Source organism: Alligator mississippiensis, chromosome 4 (assembly GCF_030867095.1).
Source record: "Alligator mississippiensis isolate rAllMis1 chromosome 4, rAllMis1, whole genome shotgun sequence".
NCBI classification, from domain to species: Eukaryota; Metazoa; Chordata; order Crocodylia; family Alligatoridae; genus Alligator; species Alligator mississippiensis.
In genome coordinates this window covers 117,268,742-117,289,434 of record NC_081827.1, presented here as the reverse complement: position 1 = coordinate 117,289,434, position 20,693 = coordinate 117,268,742, and the positions used below count along the sequence as shown (strand labels likewise).

The window sequence follows — 20,693 nt, the reverse complement described above, 5'->3', positions numbered from 1 at the left end:
TGTAAATATCAATATGTACTTGTTATAGTTTGTATGTTTTCAAGTTGGATTGAAGCCTATCCTGTGACAAGGGCCGATACTAAAGCTGTCACTAAAATCCTTTTGAAGGACCTTATCCCGCAATTTGGAATCCCACTTACCATCAATAGTGACAGGGGATCTCACTTTACTGGGCAAATTATGCAAGAAATATGTAAAGCCCTGCAGATTCAACAGAACTTTCACTGCCCTTATCACCCACAGTCAGCAGGTGCTGTAGAGAGACAAAACGGGATACTGAAAAATAAATTAGCAAAAATCTGTGCTGAGACTGTGTCGCAGGGCACCCGGTGCCTGCTCCTAGAGAGGAGAAACTGCCAGGGAGAGAGCCCTGGCAGAGCCAATTGAGCACAGCTGCAGGTTGCCGGAGCAACTAAGAGGAGCCAGCTGCCTGTAGGGGGCAGGGCCTGGCCCTTATAAAGCCCGGGGCTGAGGCCAGGCTGGCAGTTCCCTGCCAGCAGCCTGGGAGGCAAGAGCTCCGGGAGTGAGGATGTGGAAAGGAGCCTGGTCGCAAGTACCATTGCCATATGGAGCAATGTTGTTATAGCCATAGGGCTTCGGGTTTGAGTTACAGCCAGGAGGCTTGTGTTGTGTTTAGTTAATGTTTGTATTACACCCGGAGGCTTGGGTGAGGCTGTAGGGGTTGGAGGAGGCCTCATAAAGGGCCCCATGGGAGTGTGGGGGCCCTAGCACCCGAGGAGGGCGCAGTGTCCTCATCGGGGGCTCACAAGGGAGTGTGCCCGGACACCCTAGCCTTATGGGCTGCACGTGGCTCCTACCAGCCCCTAATACCACGCCCCAAGCCTCGCAGATGTAATAGACGTTGGTATGTCTGCACGCCTGCTTCCCGGGCCTCCTCCTCCTCCTCTAGGCCCTGAGAGTTGCAGGGAAGAGTCGTGGGGTCAGGTTAGCTCAGAGAGGAGCGGCTGAGCCTCATAGGTACCTCATAGGTGCCTCAACGGGACCCCAGAGGGGTGGGGTGCCCCGGCGCCAGTGAGGGTGCGGCCTAGCACGCCAGTGCAGGAGTAACTGGCGGCGAGGAGCGCAACCAGTGGGTTGCAGGCGCAACCAGTAGGTTGCAGACGGGGGACATAGACCCCGGATCACTTGCGGGGTACGTAGACCCCATCCCCAGAGCAGGGCAGAATTGAGAAGCCCAAGGTGGGCACGGTGAGCCCCAAAGAGGGGGAGCGCCAGCGCAACCAGTGGGTTGCGGGTGCAACCAGTAGGTTGCAGACGGGGGACATAGACCCCGGATCACTTGCGGGGTACATAGACCCCAGCCCCAGAGAGAGGGGCGATTTTCATTGGGAAGCCCAAGGGGGGCACGGCGAGCCCCAAAGAGGGGGAGCGCCATATTGCATTATTGAGAAGCCCAGGGTGGGCATGGCGAGCCCCAAAGAGGGGGAGCGCCACATTGCATTATTGGGAAGCCCAGCGTGGGCACAGCGAGCCCCGAAGAGGGGGAGCGCCATATTAGGGAGCCCAGGACGGGTACAGCAGAGGACAGCAAGGGCATCACTTGCGGGGTACATAGACCCCAGCCCTAGAGAGGGGTGATACTGAGCAGCCCTAGAGAGGGGTGACACTGAGCAGCCCTAGAGGGAGGCCATATTGAGGAGCCCTAGAGCGGGGCCATATTGAGGAGCCCGAGGCGGGCATAGCGAGCCCAGCCGCAGGCTAGTGCGGCAACACCCCTCAGACCGAGGCAAGGCGCTGCGGTTGCCCCCGAGAAGACGGGGAGTAGCAGCGCGGGGAGCCGGGGTCAGAGAGGGTACCTGTGCGGTTGGCCTGAAGGACCGGAGGCCCGCTAGAGAGTCCCTGAGTGGGACCACACCATCAGGGAAGGCCCAGAGTGGGCTGGTCAAGAGTCCCAGTGAGAGGCTGGGTATTAGAGAGAGCCCAGAGTGGGCGAGACTACAGGGGAGGCCCAGGAGTGGGCGAGATTACAGAGGAGGCCTGGGAAGCAGGCGTGCAGACATACCAATGTCTATTACATCTGCGAAGCTTGGGGCGTGGTATTAGGGGCTGGTAGGAGCCACGTGCAGCCCATAAGGCTAGGGTGTCCAGGGAACACCCACCATAGCGGGAGACCCCCAGGGGGTCCAGGAACACACAGGGACAGAGGTCCCGAGTAGCCGTGCCCAGGGGGTCATAGGCAGCCTCCCAACCTTATATTTACCAACAAGACGTGGCGGGCGAGAATAAGAGGGTGCCTTGGGCCGGCCTGACACGGAGCGAGGGACCTCGAGGAGATCACGGCCCTCTGAGAGGACCCCGCCGTGACAGACTGGTTTAAAATGGCCAGATGCTCTACCATTAGCATTAATGAGCATGAGATCCACCCCTAATTGGAAGACTGGACTCAGCCCACATGAAGTCCTGATGGGGAGACCTATGCGACTTCCATCCTCCCCACCCTTACCACCTTCTCAGATTAACATCCATTTAGCTGATAATCTTGTATTACAATATTGTCAAGCATTAATGAAATGTGTTAAGACCTTTCGTTCACAGGTCCAAGAAGCTTTGCCCAGAGAGCCTGAAGAAGCCTACCTTTCCTTATAGCCAGGAAATTAGGTTCATGTAAAAATCCACCAAAGAAAATCAGCTTTAGAACCTCACTGGAAAGGTCCATTCCAAGATCTTCTCACCACTAACACTGGAGTAAAGTGTCAAGAACTATCTACTTGGATCCTCGTGTCACACTGCAAAAAGACTGTTCCTCCTGACGAAACCAAGGATTAAAGATTAAGACTGCAAGAAAAGAGCCTATTAATAACCAAACATGGAGTCCCTCCTATTGACTATTTGTATTGGACTTCTAAACCTGGCCTATGAAAATGTGTTTTTGTCTTTAGTTAACCAAATTAGGATAGACTTAAATGTCTCTCATTGTTGGGTACATAGTCATGTCCCTATCCATTTTACCAGAGGGATACCCATACCAGTACCCTGGAATGCGACCCAAATGTCAGCTCCTTATTATTCACCCTTTCATGGAAACGAAAATTGACAAGATATAAATTGTAACCAAGCTGACTATGTACGACTAGCGTATGCCACCCCTGGAAAGTTTTGTTGGACCTGTAATGGATCTCGTATTGCAGTAGGAGTCAGTAAGTGTGAAGCAGAATTTAAGGTAAATGGTGCTTAGCTCTCTAACGGTTCCTGGATACCTGGTTATTCTCCCATTTCGGCTGGATATTTAGGTTATTATTCAGTATAGATGTTAAAACCAGTTTGTAACTTTTCGGTTACTGCACTAGCTGGTCACTATTTTGTATGTGGAGATAAGGCCTATAAAAATCTTCCTTCCAATTGGGGAGGAACATGCTATGTCTCTGCAGCATATCCTGCCTTTACTATTAGATCTCACTTACCTAAAGGAAGAATTTACAATTGTGCGCGCCGGGTCTGACCCCAGATCGTTTTCGTCGCTCTGCACGCGGGCTGTGGCCAGCAGCCCGGGCAGGACGGATCGGAGAGGGCGGGCGCCGAGCTAGAATTAGGCACAGACACGTAACGGTTGATTTTAAGATTATTTTACTTACACCGAGATGGTCGTGGTGTAGGCTGAGAACTTGCTTGAGTTGCGGTTACAACAAAAAACACGAACACACGTGGAGGTTGCAAGGCTCCACGCAGACAGAACACGAACAATCACGTGGAGGTTGCTAGGCTCCACGCATACAAACTCCGGATGTCCAGGACAAGCGCGCATTAAACTCGTTGTTACGTCTTATAGTAGGCTCCGTTCGAAGACGGGAAGAGGTGGGCGGTGGATCAGGCCGCCAAACTCCTCTGAGTGACACACAGGGTTTCTGTTACCCTGCCGCGCACACCCAGAGTCCCCACGAGATGGATGCGGAGTCCTCTTCAGCTTGGGCGGAAACTGCTCAAGCCTCTTATATGGCTAGGAGGCCAATCGCTAGCTGCCACGTGTGAATAATTTAGAACTAGCCAATTGCGGGGCACGAATTTGCGTACGACGAGCGGGAAACCTTTGCACCGTGCATTTCTGTGTTGCAAAGGAAATGCACCCTGCAAAGATCACTGCAAAGTGGCGGGAACACTTCCCTGCACGCGGGTTCTCTGCGCAGCAGAACTCCTCCGTGCAACGAAGCTGTATACCCATGGGGATAATTCTTAGTGCCGAAGCACACACAAAAAAATCAGACCTCTGGGTCATGACATCCCCCCTTGCTGAAGGCACAATAGAATTATACTTCAAACCTATCATCCGGGTTATTCATAGCTCTGTCAATGGTTCGCAAAACTAAATGAGCAAAAACAAAATCAGTCAACAATAAAAGTTCGTCCTCAAGGGATCAAATCAAATAATAGCCGGCACACACACATATACACAAAATCACATTCATAACAAAAAACTGAACGATCATGACTTCGGTGGGCGTCATGGTGGAATCACGCGTCAGGCCTTCATTCCTCTCGGTGATGGTGTCCCTCTCGGGGCCTCTCTCCACCACGCACTCCGAATCCCAGATCTGTAAAAGAACTCCCTTAAAATGGTTATTCAATACTATCTATAAAATCACACAGGACCGCAAGATAATGCAGTCAATTAAACTTATCAGTACTATTAAATACAAATACATAAACACGATTTTATACTGGACAGCTCTCTTTCTTTTTCCGACTCAGCAACTCGACGAAATCGTCGATGAGTCATCGTCGCCTTCTTCTAGATAATGAAAACCTAACTCGTAGGCTAGCTGCCATTGTCCCGCGTCTCCTAAAATCCGAAGCTGTCTCTTATTAAGTCCAGAACGCTGCAGGAGGTATCCAAACATATATCTCTCCTCCTGTGTTCTCTGGCGTAATACTGGACGCTCGGATTCGTGGTGTTTCGTGTTCTGAGCCTCAGTCAGGTGTTGACACTCCCGATCACTGGATAGTCTTGGCTCCATTAGGACGCGCAGTCTTGACAACTGATGAAGGAAACTACTCACAGGATGATCAACCAGTGGGTTCAGCACAATTCGCAGAACCACGATGTTTCTTTGCCCGTAAACTTTAAGGCAACTATCTATGCTGTCGAGAGTCACTGGAACAGTTCCAGGGTCTCGCAGGTGACGATGAGGCCACGATCGCATTCGTTGGAGCGGTGTTAGTCCCAACGTGCATTCTCTTGGGTTCCAGGCGCAGTATGAAACTCCGATAATAGCCAGTACAAGCTGTTCTGAACCGGTGTGCTCTGGTCGTCTGTCATGCCATGCGTGGGCCTTCTGTTCAATCACTCCTGCCACAAGCGTTGGAATCAGAATAGGCCAATGGACGCTAAACGCCACCATGTCGATGTCAGTGACATGTCCCCTACTCCATGAAGCTTGTCTCACCAAGAAGCTTACTTCTTCCTGGTCCAGGAGGTCGGACCCAAGTTCCATGACCAGACGTCCCAACCACACAGCCAGAGTTTCGTCGGATCGTATCCTGGATTCCCTACACAAATTCTGCAGTTCGGCTCTGGAACGAGCGTAATAGGTGGTAGCTTGAACTGCACTCTGCGGACTGATGACTGGGGTGCTTGATGCTGCAGGCTGATCAATTTCCTCATGAGTTGTCGTTGCTGTTGCTGTTTCTGTCGGAGCTGCAGTCATTGTTACAGTTGGAGTCATTGCTGTCTCAGGCGGGAGGGGCGGATACACTCCTCCGCTTGACTCCCCCTCCTTTCGGCAAAGGGGTGTGGTCAGCGGAACCGACGCTGCATCGCTGGGCGGAGTTACTGGCCGAACCCTCGCGGGCTCTCCCAAAGCTCCATCCCTCACTTCCGGCTCCTCCACGCGGTCTTCCCTCTGCTCGGCGCCATCTTGTTGGGGCTTTTCAAGATCCCCTTTCTCAGCCGCTTCTCCGACCGCCCGAACGGCCATATGCAGCTGGGTCTTTAAACTTAAAGTTTCAGTCATTAAATCAGCCATAGTTTGAAAGGCTGCATTCAGTTTTCCCCCCTTGTCGCATCGTAGGACCACTCTCTCATTTACGGCGCGGTCCTCCGTCTCCGGGTCTTCGCGGAGCTCGGACAGACGATCACGACCCCTCAGTCTAGGCACCACCATACAAGGGGAAAACCAGCCGATTGGCATCGTCTCTCCCATCTCTCGGGCACACCGTGAGCAACGGACACACTCCCGGGTGGGGGTCGGGCTTACTGCGCTCGCCGGGTCGACTTCGGCAAAGGTCACAGCTTCGAGGGGCCTATACAGGACCTGCTCATCACCCATGATACACCCGAACGCCGCGGGGTGAAGATATATCTCTTTCCCTTCCAGGGCTCCGACTTCTGGAGTTCCCTCTTCTCCCCTTAACGAAAGGTGTCCACGGACACATCTCCGGCCCGTTCCGCCCGCCTGGTGGTACGCGAGGTGCACCTCCAGTTCTCCGACGCTTGCTACGCTGCGTCTCCCACTTCTCCAAGGGCAGTTCTCAACTAATTCTAACTCTAGCGAGCCCTGTCCTGATCCCATTGGCATGTGCCGCGGTGATCCTGATCCCATCATGGGCCGCGGTGATCCCGATCCCATCCTCGTCGCCATGTGTGCGCCGGGTCTGACCCCGGGTCGCTTTCGTCGCTCTGCACGCGGGCTGTGGCCAGAAGCCCAGGCAGGCCGGATCGGAGAGGGCGGGCGCCGAGCTAGAATTAGGCACAGACACATAACGGTTGATTTAAAGATTATTTTACTTACACCGAGATGGTCGTGGTGTAGGCTGAGAACTTGCTTGAGTTGCGGTTACAACAAAAAACACGAACACACGTGGAGGTTGCAAGGCTCCACGCAGACAGAACACGATCAATCACGTGGAGGTTGCTAGGCTCCACGCAGACAAACTCCGGATGTCCAGGACAAGCGCGCATTAAACTCGTCGTTACGTCTTATAGTAGGCTCCGTTCGAAGACGGGAAGAGGTGGGCGGTGGATCAGGCCGCCAAACTCCTCTGAGCGACACACAGGGTTCCTATTACCCTGCTGCGCACACCCAGAGTCCCCACAAGATGGATGCGGAGTCCTCTTCGGCTTGGGCGGAAACTGCTCAAGCCTCTTATACGGCTAGGAGGCCAATCGCTAGCCGCCACGTGTGAATAATTTAGAACTAGCCAATTGCGGGGCACGAATTTGCGTACGACAAGCGGGAAACCTTTGCACCGTGCATTTCTGTGTTGCAAAGGAAATGCACCCTGCAAAGATCGCTGCAAAGTGGCGGGAACACTTCCCTGCACGCGGGTTCTCTGCGCAGCAGAACTCCTCCATGCAACGAAGCTGTATACCCACGGGGATAATTCTTAGTGTCGAAGCACACACAAAAAAATCAGACCTCTGGGTCATGACAACAATGTTCGCGAAATGAAAATCAAAGGTTTTGGGGTATAATGTTCCCCAACTATGGCACAGGCTTGGCTATGTCCGAAATAAAGAAAGTTGCAGCATCCCTAGAGAAAATAGCTAATGCTACTGCCACTGGTTTTCATGAAATAAGTAAAGAAATGAAAGAAATGAGACAAATGACTCTAAAAAACAGACTCACCTTAGATTATATATTAGCTAGTAAAAAAAGTGTGTGCGCTTTGATAAAAACAGAATGCTGCGTTTATATACCAGATGCTTCTAGTGCTATTGAGAACCAGGCCGAAATTATTGAGAAAGAAGCTGCTAAACTACACCAAACCGATCAAAGGTTTCTTTGGGACTGGTTTGGCAGACTTGGGGTCAAATTATTTTATATCGCAATCATGGTCCTCGGGTTTATTCTCTTTCTACAAATACTCCTTTTGTTGCTTCGCAATTGTAACCTTAGTGCATCCTGCAAAAGACGCAACAGATATGTCTAACGTGAGGCTGGGTCAGTTAAGATTAGTCTTACAGTTGTTCCAAAAGGAGCACTGGAAGATACTCTACCTAAAAGCAAGTTTCACTGTGCCTCGAAGGATGCATAAGTCAGACTGTTCTCCCATTAGCTCACTTGCAGTCTGTTGCCCAACACATGGTTACAAAATCTCATCGGTTGTACAATTTCTGCTGACTTCTTGCAGCTAGTGCTTGCCTTTTCCTGCCTATTTTGCAATCTGCTCTTTCTCCCGCCCTTTTCCTTTGTTGAGCTGAGTAGGCCTATGAGGTCAATAGGTCAAACCACGGTTTATGCCCTCTTGCAGCTTTCTGGTACAAACCAGTTTTCTGTTTGACTTGTAATATCTTGCGTCATGTGACCTGAATTGAAACATAGAAAAGCTTGCTTTAACTGCCTGTTGGGGGGGGGCATGCGGAACTGATAAGAGGAAGCTCGGTCTGTTCGGTGTCCTCCCCTGCAGCTGCTTGTATAATAAAAAGTCTCTGACAACTTCAAAACCAAACAACAAAGTGAAGCTTGTTTCTTCCACAACATTAGAAATAACTTCTTTACGGTAGGGTTACCAAAATCTGGAATAGGCTTCCAAGGGAGGTGGCTCTCTTCACTACCTTGGGGGTGTTTAAGAGGAGGATAGACCCCAGCACTCTTTCCCGCCCAGGGCAGGGGGTCAGACTCGATCTGCTCAGGTCAATTCGGACCCAAACATCTATGAATCTATGAAATTGTGCCCATTCTGATACATGTTTTTTTGATTGCTAGACTGGAAAATATTGGCTAAATAGTAAGATAATTAATTAAATATTAACTTTGCTACATTCCCCCACACTGAACCCATCAGAATCCATGAATCCTACAGATGCCTTTCCCAAAATCTGATGTGATCCAATGCACTAAATGCCCTCATGATAACTATGTGGGCAAAACTATGCAACAGAATGTATTCTCGCCGAAAAAATATAAAGAACAGACATACACATACACCATTAGGGGAACATTTCTTACAGAACAACCACTCCCTTTCTAACCTCACTATCCTCATGCTCAAGGGAAATCTATCTAACACCTTTAAAAAGCAACTTTAGGAACAAATATTCATAAACTGGCTGTACACTAGGAACCACAACCTGAACACTTATATTGTTTTTATGATACACTCTAATCTATCTAATTCCTGAAATTCTTCCTACACACTAAAGGTGCTCTTAACTGCCTTTTTAATGACTCTCCTCTCTTTTTATATATTGTGATCTCCCAGTAATGAAGTTTATTTAATCTGCTAATTGTTTGTCAGCTACCCCTGGGAATTTCTCCCCCCTCCACTTTCACAGCTCTATCCACTGTTCTTAACAATCGCTGTGCTTCCTTCCTTCATCAGACCTAAGGAAGAATGTCTTGCATTAGAAAGTTTGTCTAATTTCATCTCAGCAATGCAGCTGGTCCAATAAAAGATAACATCCAAAACAAATTTGCCTCTTGCATAATTCCTGGAACATCATGGCTACAGCATCACTCTAATACTACCGTCTCTAAACTACTACAAGTTTGTTCTTCAGTTGCAGCAAAATTACTCTCCTGTTTATGTAACTTAAATGTCTGCATAAAAAAATCCAACATGGTTGTCTCCTTAGACTACATACAGAGGGTTACGCTAGAAGTTTAACTCCAGCAAAACAAAAGAGATGGTACACCTATATTTCTTAGAAAATACAGCTGAGGTGTATACAAATTCAATGATTTCTGATTAATATAATGTTACACGGCTTGAAAAAAAGCCACAGAAGTTTGACATCTTTGTTTCTAGGTATACTGGAGGGGAAATAGCACTGCATGTTTATACAGTAATACCTTCACCTCTGGAAAGGTTGAAAAAAATAATCTACATGTGATTTTTCAGAGATTTGATGGCTATTATGCCCCAACAATTAATATATCAAAGAAATCAATTCATGAATTGTGTCCAATTACTAGATACAACAATGCATTAATATTTAACAGAACTTAAAACTTGGATTTTCATAGTTTCATAGTTTTATAGTAGCTAGGGTCAGGAGGGACCTGATCAGATCATCTAGGCTGACCCCCTGCCACAGGCAGGAATGAATGCTGGGTTCACAAGACCCCAGACAGGTGATCATCTAACCTCCTCTTGAATGTGCCCAAGGTAGGGGCGAGGACCACTTCCCTGGGAAGTTGGTTCCAGATTTTGGCCACCCTAACTGTAAAATATTGCCTTCTGATTTCTAACCTAAACCTATTCTCCATCAGCTTATTACCATCGCTCCTTGTCACCCCAGGTGGTATTGGGGAGAAAAGGGCTCTACCTGTTTGCAGTTGATCTCCCCTGATGAGTTTGTAGACAGCCACCAGGTGCTAAAAGAGAACTAAAAGATTCTTTGATAAAGATCTGATTTGTTTATAGCTTTAATCGTAGTTGCATAATACCTGCAGAGCAGAACTAAAAATCTGGAAGGAATTTAACAAGCAATAAGCAGTAAACTATGGTCTCATTTACACAGGAAAGTTGTGGGGGTTTGGTGAGTGTGTTGGATATGCTGCTCATGGCTGTGTTGCTTGTTTGGATTTTTTGAGGGAGGTGTGGGTCTACATTACAAGGTGTGAATTTAAACCAACACAATTATTCTGTTATATTCCACATAGGCACAGAGACAGCCATGTTAGCCTGAAGTTAGGCAAAAGATAGGGTATGGTGGCTGGTCTGGAGAAGCATTCTGAGAGAGACATGCGGATGCTCTAATTTTGGTATGATGCTCTAATTTCAGTGCTTCCTCCCAAATTCATCTTATAACACTTGATGAGAAATTTAAGCAGGAGAAAGTATTCACGTAGGAATTTATACTGCTATAAGTATACCTGGCATAATTATATTAGTATAACTGATTAGACTTGCCCTTAGCCCAGCAAGTCTGCTGCTTCCCAGGGGCCCGCATCCGGGATATTGCAGAGAGGATCCCCAAGCTCCTCAAACCCACAGACCACTATCCCATGCTCCTTATTCATGTGGGCACCAATGACACGGCTTGGAGCGCTCCCAGCCAGGTCATGAGGTGCTACAGGGATTTGGGAGCGGGGCTTAAGGGTCTGGGGGCACAGGTGGTGTTCTTGTCGATCCTCCCAGTCTCAGGCTATGGGCTGAGAAGGGACAGGAGGATCTATGTGGTCAACCAAAGACTGCAGCGCTGGTGCCGTCAGGAAGGCTTTGGCTTTCATGACCACAGCCCGCTCTTTGGTGAGAGAGGCAGCGAGCTGCTGGGAAGAGATGGTCTCCACCTCTCTCCCCTAGGGAGGAGGCTCTTCTCAGCCAGACTGGCTGACCTGCTCCACCGGGCTTTAAACTAAGCCCGTTGGGGGATGGGGGGACTACCGCCACTGCTGGCCCGCTGAGCAATCCTTGCAAAGCCAGCAGATCACGGCACTCAAGGGAGCCCACCCCAACCCCAGCCCTGGTAAAATCTGTGGGCAAGGAAGGAGCCCCCCAGGGGGCACTTGCCTGCCTGTACACTAATGCCAGGAGCTTGGGGAATAAGCAGGAGGAGCTCAACCTCCTGCTCAGTGCAAACAATTACGATGTCATAGGGATAACAGAGACCTGGTGGGACTCCACCCATGACTGGACCACGGGGATAGATGGCTATACCCTGTACAGGAGGGATCGTGTAGAGAAAAGGGGCAGGGGTGTAGCTCTCTATGTTAAGGAAAGCTATGCGTCCCTGCAAGCCGATATTGGCGACCAGGGTAGACGGCTGGAGACCCTCTAGGTTAAAATCCGTGGGGAACACAGCACAGGGGACACAATGGTGGGAGCCTATTACAGACCTCCCACCCAAAGTCCTGAGCTTGACCAGGAGTTTGCCCAGGAACTGGCTGAGGCAGCTTGCTCCAGGACCATGGTTGTCATGGGTGACTTCAATTACCCAGACATCTCGTGGGAGGATCGCTCAGCAAAATCTGAGCGGTTGCAGAGCTTCCTCTCGTGCGTGGATGACCTCTACCTGACTCAAGAAGTCTATGGGCCAACGAGAGGCAAAGCGCTGCTTGACCTGGTACTGGCTACTGGGGATGACCTAGTCGGCGACCTAGTGATCGATGGGAAGCTGGGTGACAGTGACCACGAGATGATCACCTTCACCATCCGCCGAAAAGCTGGCAAGTCAGTCAGCAACACGGAAGTCCTTGACTTCAGGAAAGCCGACTTTGACAAGCTCAGGAGGCTTGTCAGTGAGGCCCTAAGGGACTGTGACCACAGGGAGAGGGGAGTTCAAGAAGAGTGGTTGCTCCTCAAGGGCGCGATCCTCAATGCACAAACTAAGTCTATTCCATCTCGGAGGAAAGGCAGCAAGAGGGCACAGCAGCCCACCCTGGCTCTCCAGGGACCTAGCAGACCTCCTGAGGCTAAAAAGAAAGGCCTACAAAGGATGGAGGATGGGAGTCACCTCCAAGAAGGATTATTCTGCACTGGTCCGGTCCTGTAGGGAGCTGACCAGGAAAGCCAAGGCTGCGACTGAACTCCAGCTAGCTTTGAGCATCAAAGACAATAAAAAGTCCTTTTTCAGATATGTAGGGAACTGGAGGAAAAGCAGGGGCAACGTTGGACCCCTGCTGAACCAGATGGGGCAACTGACAACTGACGCCCAGGAAAAAGCCAACCTATTAAATAGGTACTTTGCGTTGGTCTTTCATCAGCCCCATGGGACGCCCATGCCCGCTACAGGGCCGGGAAGTCCGGGTGAGGGTGATCCCCTGCCCTCCATTAATGCTGACTTCGTGAAGGAACATCTTGAGCAGCTGGATACCTTCAAGTCAGCCGGCCCTGACAATCTTCACCCCAGGGTACTCAAGGAGCTGGCAAGCATCATAGCCCAGCCTCTAGCGCGGATCTTTGAAAACTCTTGGCGCTCTGGTGTAGTGCCCGAAGACTGGAAGAAGGCCAATATGGTGCCTATCTTCAAGAAAGGGAGGAAAGTGGATCCTGCTAACTATAGGCCCATCAGCCTGACTTCTATCCCGAGGAAGATCTTAGAAAAGTTTATTAAGGAGGCCATCCTTAATGGACTGGCTGACGAAGATCATTGAGTCCAGCCCCCTGCCCAAAGGGCAGGAAGTCAGCTGGGGTCATAGGATCCCAGCAAGATAAGCATCCAGTTTGCTCTTGAAGGTGTTCAATGTAGGCGCTTGAACCACCTCCAGTGGCAGGCTGTTCCAGACCTTGGGGGCTTGGACAGTAAAGAACTTCTTCCTTATGTCCAGCCTGAAACGGTCTTGTCGTAGTTTATGACCATTCGACCTAGTCGTCATCCCTTGGGGCACTCTGGTGAACAAACGTTCCCCCAGATACTGGTGGTCACGCCTGATAAACTTATAGGTGGCCATCAGATCACCCCTGAGCCTGCGCTTTTCCAGGCTAAAGAGCCCCAGGGCTCTCAGCCTGTCATCGTAGGGTCTGCTTCTCTGACCTCTGATCATGCGCGTGGCTCTTCTCTGGACTCTCTCAAGCTTCTCCACATCCTTTTTGAATTGTGGAGCCCAAAATGACGCAGTACTCCAGCTGCAGCCTCACTAAGGCCGAGTACAGGGGGAGAATGACGTCCCGGGATTTGCTTGAGAAGCATCTATGGATGCAAGCCAGCGTTTTGGTTGCTTTACTAGCCGCAGCATCGCACTGCAGGCTCATGTTCATCTTGTGGTCAATGATGACCCCCAAATCTCTTTCTTCTATAGTGCTAGCCAACATAGCACTGCCGAGCCTATAAGGATGCTGCGGGTTTTTCTTCCCAAGGTGGAGAACCTTGCATTTATCGGCGTTGAACACCATCAGATTCTCGTCCGCCCACTTGCTGAGCCTGTCCAGGTCAGCCTGGATCAGCCGCCTGTCTTCTGGTGTGGATGCTTTGCCCCAAAGTTTGGTGTCATCGGTGAACTTGGCCAGTCCGCTTCTGACTCCAGTGTCCACATCATTAATGAAGATGTTGAACAGTATGGATCCAAGGACAGAGCCTTGGGGGACCCCAATGGTCACAGGACACCATGATGAGTGACTTCCATCAAATACTACCCTCTGGGTCCGACCCCGGAGCCAATTTTCCAACCAGTGGACCGTGGAGGACCCAAGGCGACAATTGGCCAGTTTCTCCAAGAGGTGATCATGGGAAACCAGATCGAAGGCTTTTTTGAAGTCAAGATATATGACATCAATCTCCTCTCCCTTGTCCAGATGATAGGTCACCTGGTCGTAGAAGGAAATGAGATTGGTCAAGCAAGACCTACCCGCAACAAACCCGTGCTGGCTATCCGTTAAGAAGTTGGCGTCAGCCAGTCCATTAAGGACGGCCTCTTTAATAAACTTTTCTAAGATCTTCCCCGGGATAGAAGTCAGGCTGATGGGCCTATAGTTAGCCGGATCCACTTTCCTCCCTTTCTTGAAGATAGGCTCCACATTGGCCTTCTTCCAGTCTTCGGGCACTTCACCAGAGCGTCAAGAGTTTTCAAAGATCCGTGCTGGAGGCTGGGCTATGATGCTCGCCAGCTCCTTGAGTACTTTGGGGTGAAATTTGTCAGGGCCAGCTGACTTGAAGGTATCCAGCTTCTCAAGATGTTCCTTCACGAAGTCAGCATTAATGGAGGGCAGGGGATCACCCTCACACGGACTTCTCTGTCCCGTAGCTGGCATGGGCGTCCCATGGGACTGATGAAAGACCGACGCAAAGTACCTATTTAATAGGTTGGCTATTAGGTTGGATTTAGACTGGTATGGGATAGAAGCTGCTTAAAATTCCTCTAAAACTATCATAAACATGATTTATCAATAGAATAGTATCAAAGTGAATGGGTGATACAGCTATGATACTCTTCTATACTTTGATTCTTTCAAAGCTAAAACATGAATTGGCCTCAAACAAATTGCCACAAACCCATATTAACTTGTCTTTAGAGCACTAAATTATTGATATTGTGAATTAGTTAAGCAAACATACATTTTAGACAAAATTTTTGCTGGCAAGTTGCGTAGCTTTTTAGTAATGAAGTGAGAATTCAAAAGGTTCTGTACCTACAAGATTTTGTTTTAAACAGGACTATGCTGGAAAGTGTTTAATGACGATCATCAATAAGCCTTTGTTCTATAGAAAATCACAGATATGGTTAAAGCTGACAGGTGTTCCAGGCTAAATGTAGGCAGCAATTAAGTCCCTATATGTTGTCATATAGTTGGAAACATCCAGAGCCACCACCCAAGGCAACGAGATATGTTGCAATGCCTGATCAGAAGCTACATTTTGTGGTCCAACAAGTTCCCAGATTGCAAATACAAAGACTAAAGGATTGCTTATAAAGCGGCCAATACAAGAGATGGAAATCCAGAGGAAAGGAGCCATGAATATGACTGTGAAAAGGAACAGAGACCAAAACTCTTGAGCACAGAATAGACTGGAAAGGCAGACTTGAGGATTTCTGATCAAGCAAGTTGCTTGCTTCTATTTCTTATTATATTCAGGGAAATTAGATATTTTGGCCCTTCCTGGTAAATGAACAGGATTGCTGAAAAGAACATACTTAACTTGCATTATTAGTTTTTCTCTTAATAAACCAAACTTGCAAGGCCCCAAATTCTGTCTACTTTAACTGTTCATTCAGGGGAAAGGGGCAGCAACAGAAACTATTTGACTACTAGAAACTGCAAGGCATCTTATTAAGTTCTGTTTTCATACGTTCTCTTACCTTAATTGCTTGTCTGCATCAGCTTTAAACTGTTTTAAAAGTTCATATAACATCAGACTCACACCATCACCCAAAAGCCAAATTGTAAATGAGCAAAGATGAAACTTTAAGTAAACACTCCTTTAAAAACAAATCTCACTAATATATTCCTTCTTGAGTTAAATGGACCATATTGTACAACGCAGAAAGTGGGAAACCTTTCTTAAACAGTATTATTCTTGGTGGTAGCTGGGGTACAAGAAGGGTGGAACAGCTGCAAAGATCAGACTGAGAAGACATGATCCTTTCATGGGTGTAGGTTGTAGCTGTGCTGTTCTAAGGACATAGGTAGACAAGGTTCCGTGGGTAAATTTGATATCTTTTATTAAACCAACTCAAACAGTTGGAAACATTCTTCTTTGCAAGTTTTTGAGTACAATTACCCTTTGATTACTTTTTGAAGGGCAATAGCGATCATCACCTGCTGGATTTCACTATCCAACGCAGGGCATCTAGGGCTCACGCCAAGGCTAAAGACCTTGACTTCAGAAGGGCCAACTTCAATGAGCTTAGGAGACTAGTGGGGGAGGCACTAAGGGCCCAGAAGGTAGAGGAGATGGGAGCCCACGAGGGATGGTCATACCTTAAGGGGGCGATCCTCCAGGCCCAAAGGATAACAGTCCCAGAGAGAAGCAAGGGGGGTAAGAGTGCTCAGAGACCCCCTGGACTCAGCAAGGGCATTCAGGAATGCCTAAGGACTAAAAGGGAGGTGTACAACCAGTGGAAGGGAGGAACTATCACCAAGGAGGAGTACTCCTCCTTGGCCTGGGAATGTAGGAGGGCTATTAGGAAGGCCAATGCAGAGATGGAACTCACGCTAGCATCCAGGGTTAAGGACAACAAAAAGTCCTTTATCAAGTACATTGGGAGCAAGAAGAGGGCACCAGGCAACGTAGGGCCCCTGCAAGACACAAATGGTAATCTGGTGGCCACCCCAGACAAGAAAGCTGATATTTTTAACAGTTTCTTTGCCTCTGTTTTCCTGAACAGGGACCAGGATATCCCACCTACCAGAGGCAGGGACAATCTTGGGGATAGCTCTATCAAGCCTTTAGTCAGTGCAGATGTAGTTCGGGATCTTCTGGAAGGGCTAGACATTTTTAAATATGCAGGTCCAGATGCCTTCCACCCAGGGTGTTGAGGGAGCTGGCAGGGGTCATCGCGGAGCCTTTGGCCCAGCTGTATGAGCATTCGTGGTCATCTGGTCAGGTGCCAGGGGACTGGAAACTGGCTAATGTGGTCCCTATTTTTAAGAAGAGGAGGAAGGAGGACCCAAGTAATTATAGGCCTGTAAGCCTCACCTCGGTGCTCGGAAATATTTTGGAGAAAATCATCAAGCAGCATATCTGTGGGAGGCCTGCAGGGGAGATCATGCTCAGGGGCAATCAGCATGGGTTCATCAAAGGCAGGTCCTGCCAGACCAACCTGTTTGCCTTTTATGACCAAGTAACTAAATCACTGGATGATGGTGTCGCTGTGGACATAGTCTTTCTAGACTTTAAGAAGGCCTTTGACACTGTCTCTCACCCCATCCTCATCAATAAATTAAGTGACTGTGGCATTGATGCCTGCACAGTTGGATGGGTAAAAAATTGGCTGATGGGGCGCACCCAGAGAGTAGTGGTGGATGGGTTGTACTCAACCTGGCAAGATGTGAGCAGAGAGGTACCCCAGGCCTCAGTCCTCGGGCCTGCACTGTTTAACATCTTCATCAGCGACTTAGACGAGGGAGTGGAAAGTACGCTGTCCAAGTTTGCTGATGACACTAAGATGTGGGGCGAGGTGGACATACTTGAAGGGAGAGAGAGGCTGCAACTAGATTTAGACAGACTACAAAAGTGGGCAGACAAGAATAGGATGGGGTTCAGCGTAGACAAATGCAGGGTGCTGCACCTTGGGAGAAGGAATCCACAGCATACATACAGACTGGGGAGTTCCTTTTTGAAAACACAGAGGCAGAAAGGGATCTTGGAGTCATTATTGACTCCAAGATGAACATGAGCTGCCAATGCCAGACCGCAGCCAGCAAGGCCAGCCATACCTTGTCATGCATCCAAAGGTGCATCTCAAGCCGGTCTAGAGGTGATACTCCCCCTCTATGCGACTTTGGTCAGGCCTCAGTTGGAGTACTGCATCCAGTTCTGGGCGCCGCACTTCAAAAGGGATGTGGCCAGCCTGGAGAGGGTTCAGAGGAGGGGCACCTGCTTGGTGAGAGGGCAGCAGGACAGGCCCTACGAGGAGAGACTGAGGGACCTGAACCTGTTCAGCCTCAGCAAGAGGAGGCTGAGGGGGGACCTGGTGGCTGCCTACAAGCTTATCAAGGGGGATCAACAGCAAATAGGCAGAGCTCTTTTCTCCCCAGCACCACCTGGGGTGACGAGGAACAATGGTCATAAGCTCATGGAGAACAGGTTTAGGTTGGAGATCAGAAGGCAATATTTTACAGTGAGGGTGGCCAAAATCTGGAACCAACTTCCCAGGGAAGTGGTCCTCGCCCCTACCCTGGGCATATTCAAGAGGAGGTTGGATGATCACCTGTCTGGGGTCTTGTGAACCCAGCATTCCTTCCTGCCTGTGGCAGGGGGTCAGGCTAGATGATCTGTTCAGGTCCCTCCTGACCATAACTACTATGAAACTATGAAACTATGAAAGGTAATTGTACTCGAAAGCTTGCAAAGAAGAATGTTTCCAACTATTTGAGTTGGTCTAATAAAAGATATCGGATTTATCCAAAGACCCTTGTCTGCCTATGATCCTTTCATGACACTCTGAAGACAAATTGGTGTTAGATGTGTGGGAGGGTTTAGCGTAGGTGTTAAGCCAGTTGTTTTCAACCTTTCTAGATTTAAGGAATTCCTCTAGACTCAAGGCACCCTTAAATATAATAATAACTTCATAATTTTTGTGAACTGAGTGGCACCCCATTTCAAAAGTTAACTTACTATAGTGCTTACCTCCTTGCACAGGGGCTGGGCAGTAAGGACAGATCAGTCGTCAGGCAACAAAGAGGCCTGTGCCTATCTCTGTTTATCTCCTCACACTTTGAGGCACTCTTCAAAGGATCTTGCTGCATCCAGGGGTGCCCCAGCACCCTAGCTGAGAATCACCGTGTTAGAGTTTTGTTGCTGATGGCCAGGAAAGGACAGTCATGCCAGGAGAGATTATGATTGAGGGCATCCAGGTGAGTTTAGTTAGCAAAAAGAATTGAGTGGAACTTCTTGCCACAAGCAGCCAGGATTGCCTGATTGTCATCCTTCCTATTTTATGTCTTGCAGTCCATTTTCAGACTACAGTACAGGAGCAGTGTCCCTTGTTTACCATGAACTGAACCATCTTCCTTGCCTTGGAGTGATTCCAGAGTATCCAATCCCATTCCCTGCCCTCAGAGATAAATATATTGTCTATCTTTCAATGCATGGCACTTCCTCCCTGAACTGCTGTAACCAGCTGTCATGATACTATTACATGACCAGATGAAATCAGGAGTTTAAAACAATGTGACCCTAAAGGGAACTTAGGCTACATGGGCAACTGAGTCTTTCAGAGGAAACTAAATACATCCAGATTTCTCTTCATTGCACACAGAGCTGAGAGGCATTTATCTCTCATTGTTGTTATGAAAAGGATGAATCGTGTATTTCCCTAGTGGCTAAATTTTGTACGGGAAACAAAACTGTGACGCTAATGGCCCTGCTACACATTCAAATTAAAGCTGGATAGAACCCAGCTATAGAGTTGTCATACATGTTCCAGCACTAACTTCATCGCTGGGTGGCTCATTTTAGCTGGACAGTCACTTTCGTTGTGCAATAATTACTTTGCACATGCAGCCGGTCTAAATGTATTGCGTGATTAACCAGTCAATTGTGTGATGACAATGCACTTGTGGCCCATCTAAATTAATTGCATGAATCACATAATATATGTAATGTGTAACGGGCCAAAGGAAATTTCCTGCCTGCTTTCTGTGTGTATTCACAAATATGTCTAGGTGGCTGCACATGATGTATTGCTGGGCACAGGCTGGGCTGCATTTCCTCTCCTGTGTGGATGCCTCGCAGGTGTTGCTGCTGGGAGCCATGTCTCTGCCTGTACTTACGTCACTGAGCGTGCATAGAGATTGTGTCCCTTGTCCTGGGCATGAATGCAGAGGGATATGCTTAGAGGTGCGCAAGGGACAGGCCGTGCTGGGACAACAGAGCCGAAGCTTACACCCCCCTGCAGGCCTGAAGGGATTTGCTGGTTCCCAATGAAGCCCCAGGGGCTGCGGTGGTACTATCATTTGGCTTTCACATGACAAGGGCTGCAGCCCTCCTGGTTCAACCCCCAAAACACAGCTCTATGCGGCCACCTGCGTGTTCCCAGCAACGCCATGCCATGCCCCTTCTCCCTCAGCGTGCACAGCCCCGTCCAGGCCCTGGGCGAGCTCGTCTCCTTGTTGCTAATAGCAACAATCCTGAGCCGCCCGGACTCGGCACTCGATTCACCAGCCCGCGCCCGCTTGTTTCTTTTGCTAAGCGGTGGGGGGAGGGGGGCAGATGGGGTCGATCTGCGTCTCGGCACTGGATTGCTCTGCCCTACTCCGCGCTCCGTGTTGTGGTCGGGGACAAAATGGCGGCGGCGGCGGCGGGGTCCGCCTTGCTGGGCAAGGGGCTGGACATCAGCCTGGCGGCGCTGCAGCAGCACGACCCCTACATCAGCAGCATCGTGGACGTGGCCAGCCAGGTGGCGCTCTACACCTTCGGGCACCGCGCCAACGAGTGGGTACGTGCGGGGCCCGAGCCGCGCAGCGGGCTGCCCCGCCCCGCATTGGGGCAGCGTCGCAATCCCCCCCCACACCGGGCTGGGCCGGGGTTCGACCTGCAGCGCGGGGTCCGGGTCCAGGTACTCCCGAGACAGGGGAGAGGGAGCTGCCCCGGCTCGGCTCCTCGCTGGGCCGAAGGCAGGGGAGAGATGCACCTTTACAGGCTGAGGAAGTAAGATCTTTCAATACTCACACACGCCGGATATAAAAATATAACA

General features: G+C 49.4%; 2 protein-coding genes across 6 annotated transcripts in view; one reads left to right on the top strand and one right to left on the bottom strand.

Moving 5' to 3' along the window:
- The window catches only part of CACNA1C (calcium voltage-gated channel subunit alpha1 C), a 774,332-nt gene that overhangs the window by 723,977 nt on the left and 29,662 nt on the right, over positions 1-20,693 (bottom strand). The window lies entirely within an intron of this gene.
- DCP1B (decapping mRNA 1B) overlaps positions 20,262-20,693 on the top strand; it is a 68,164-nt gene continuing 67,732 nt past the window's right edge. For 2 of the 4 annotated variants that reach the window (XM_019489512.2, XM_019489510.2), the window contains exon 1: positions 20,263-20,435. In XM_019489512.2, the coding sequence (XP_019345057.1) occupies positions 20,283-20,435 (153 nt within the window). In that variant the 5' untranslated portion in view covers positions 20,263-20,282. Of the gene's footprint in view, positions 20,436-20,693 lie in introns of all 4 variants that reach the window. The other 2 variants (XM_059726518.1, XM_006258288.4) reach the window with 2 other exon arrangements.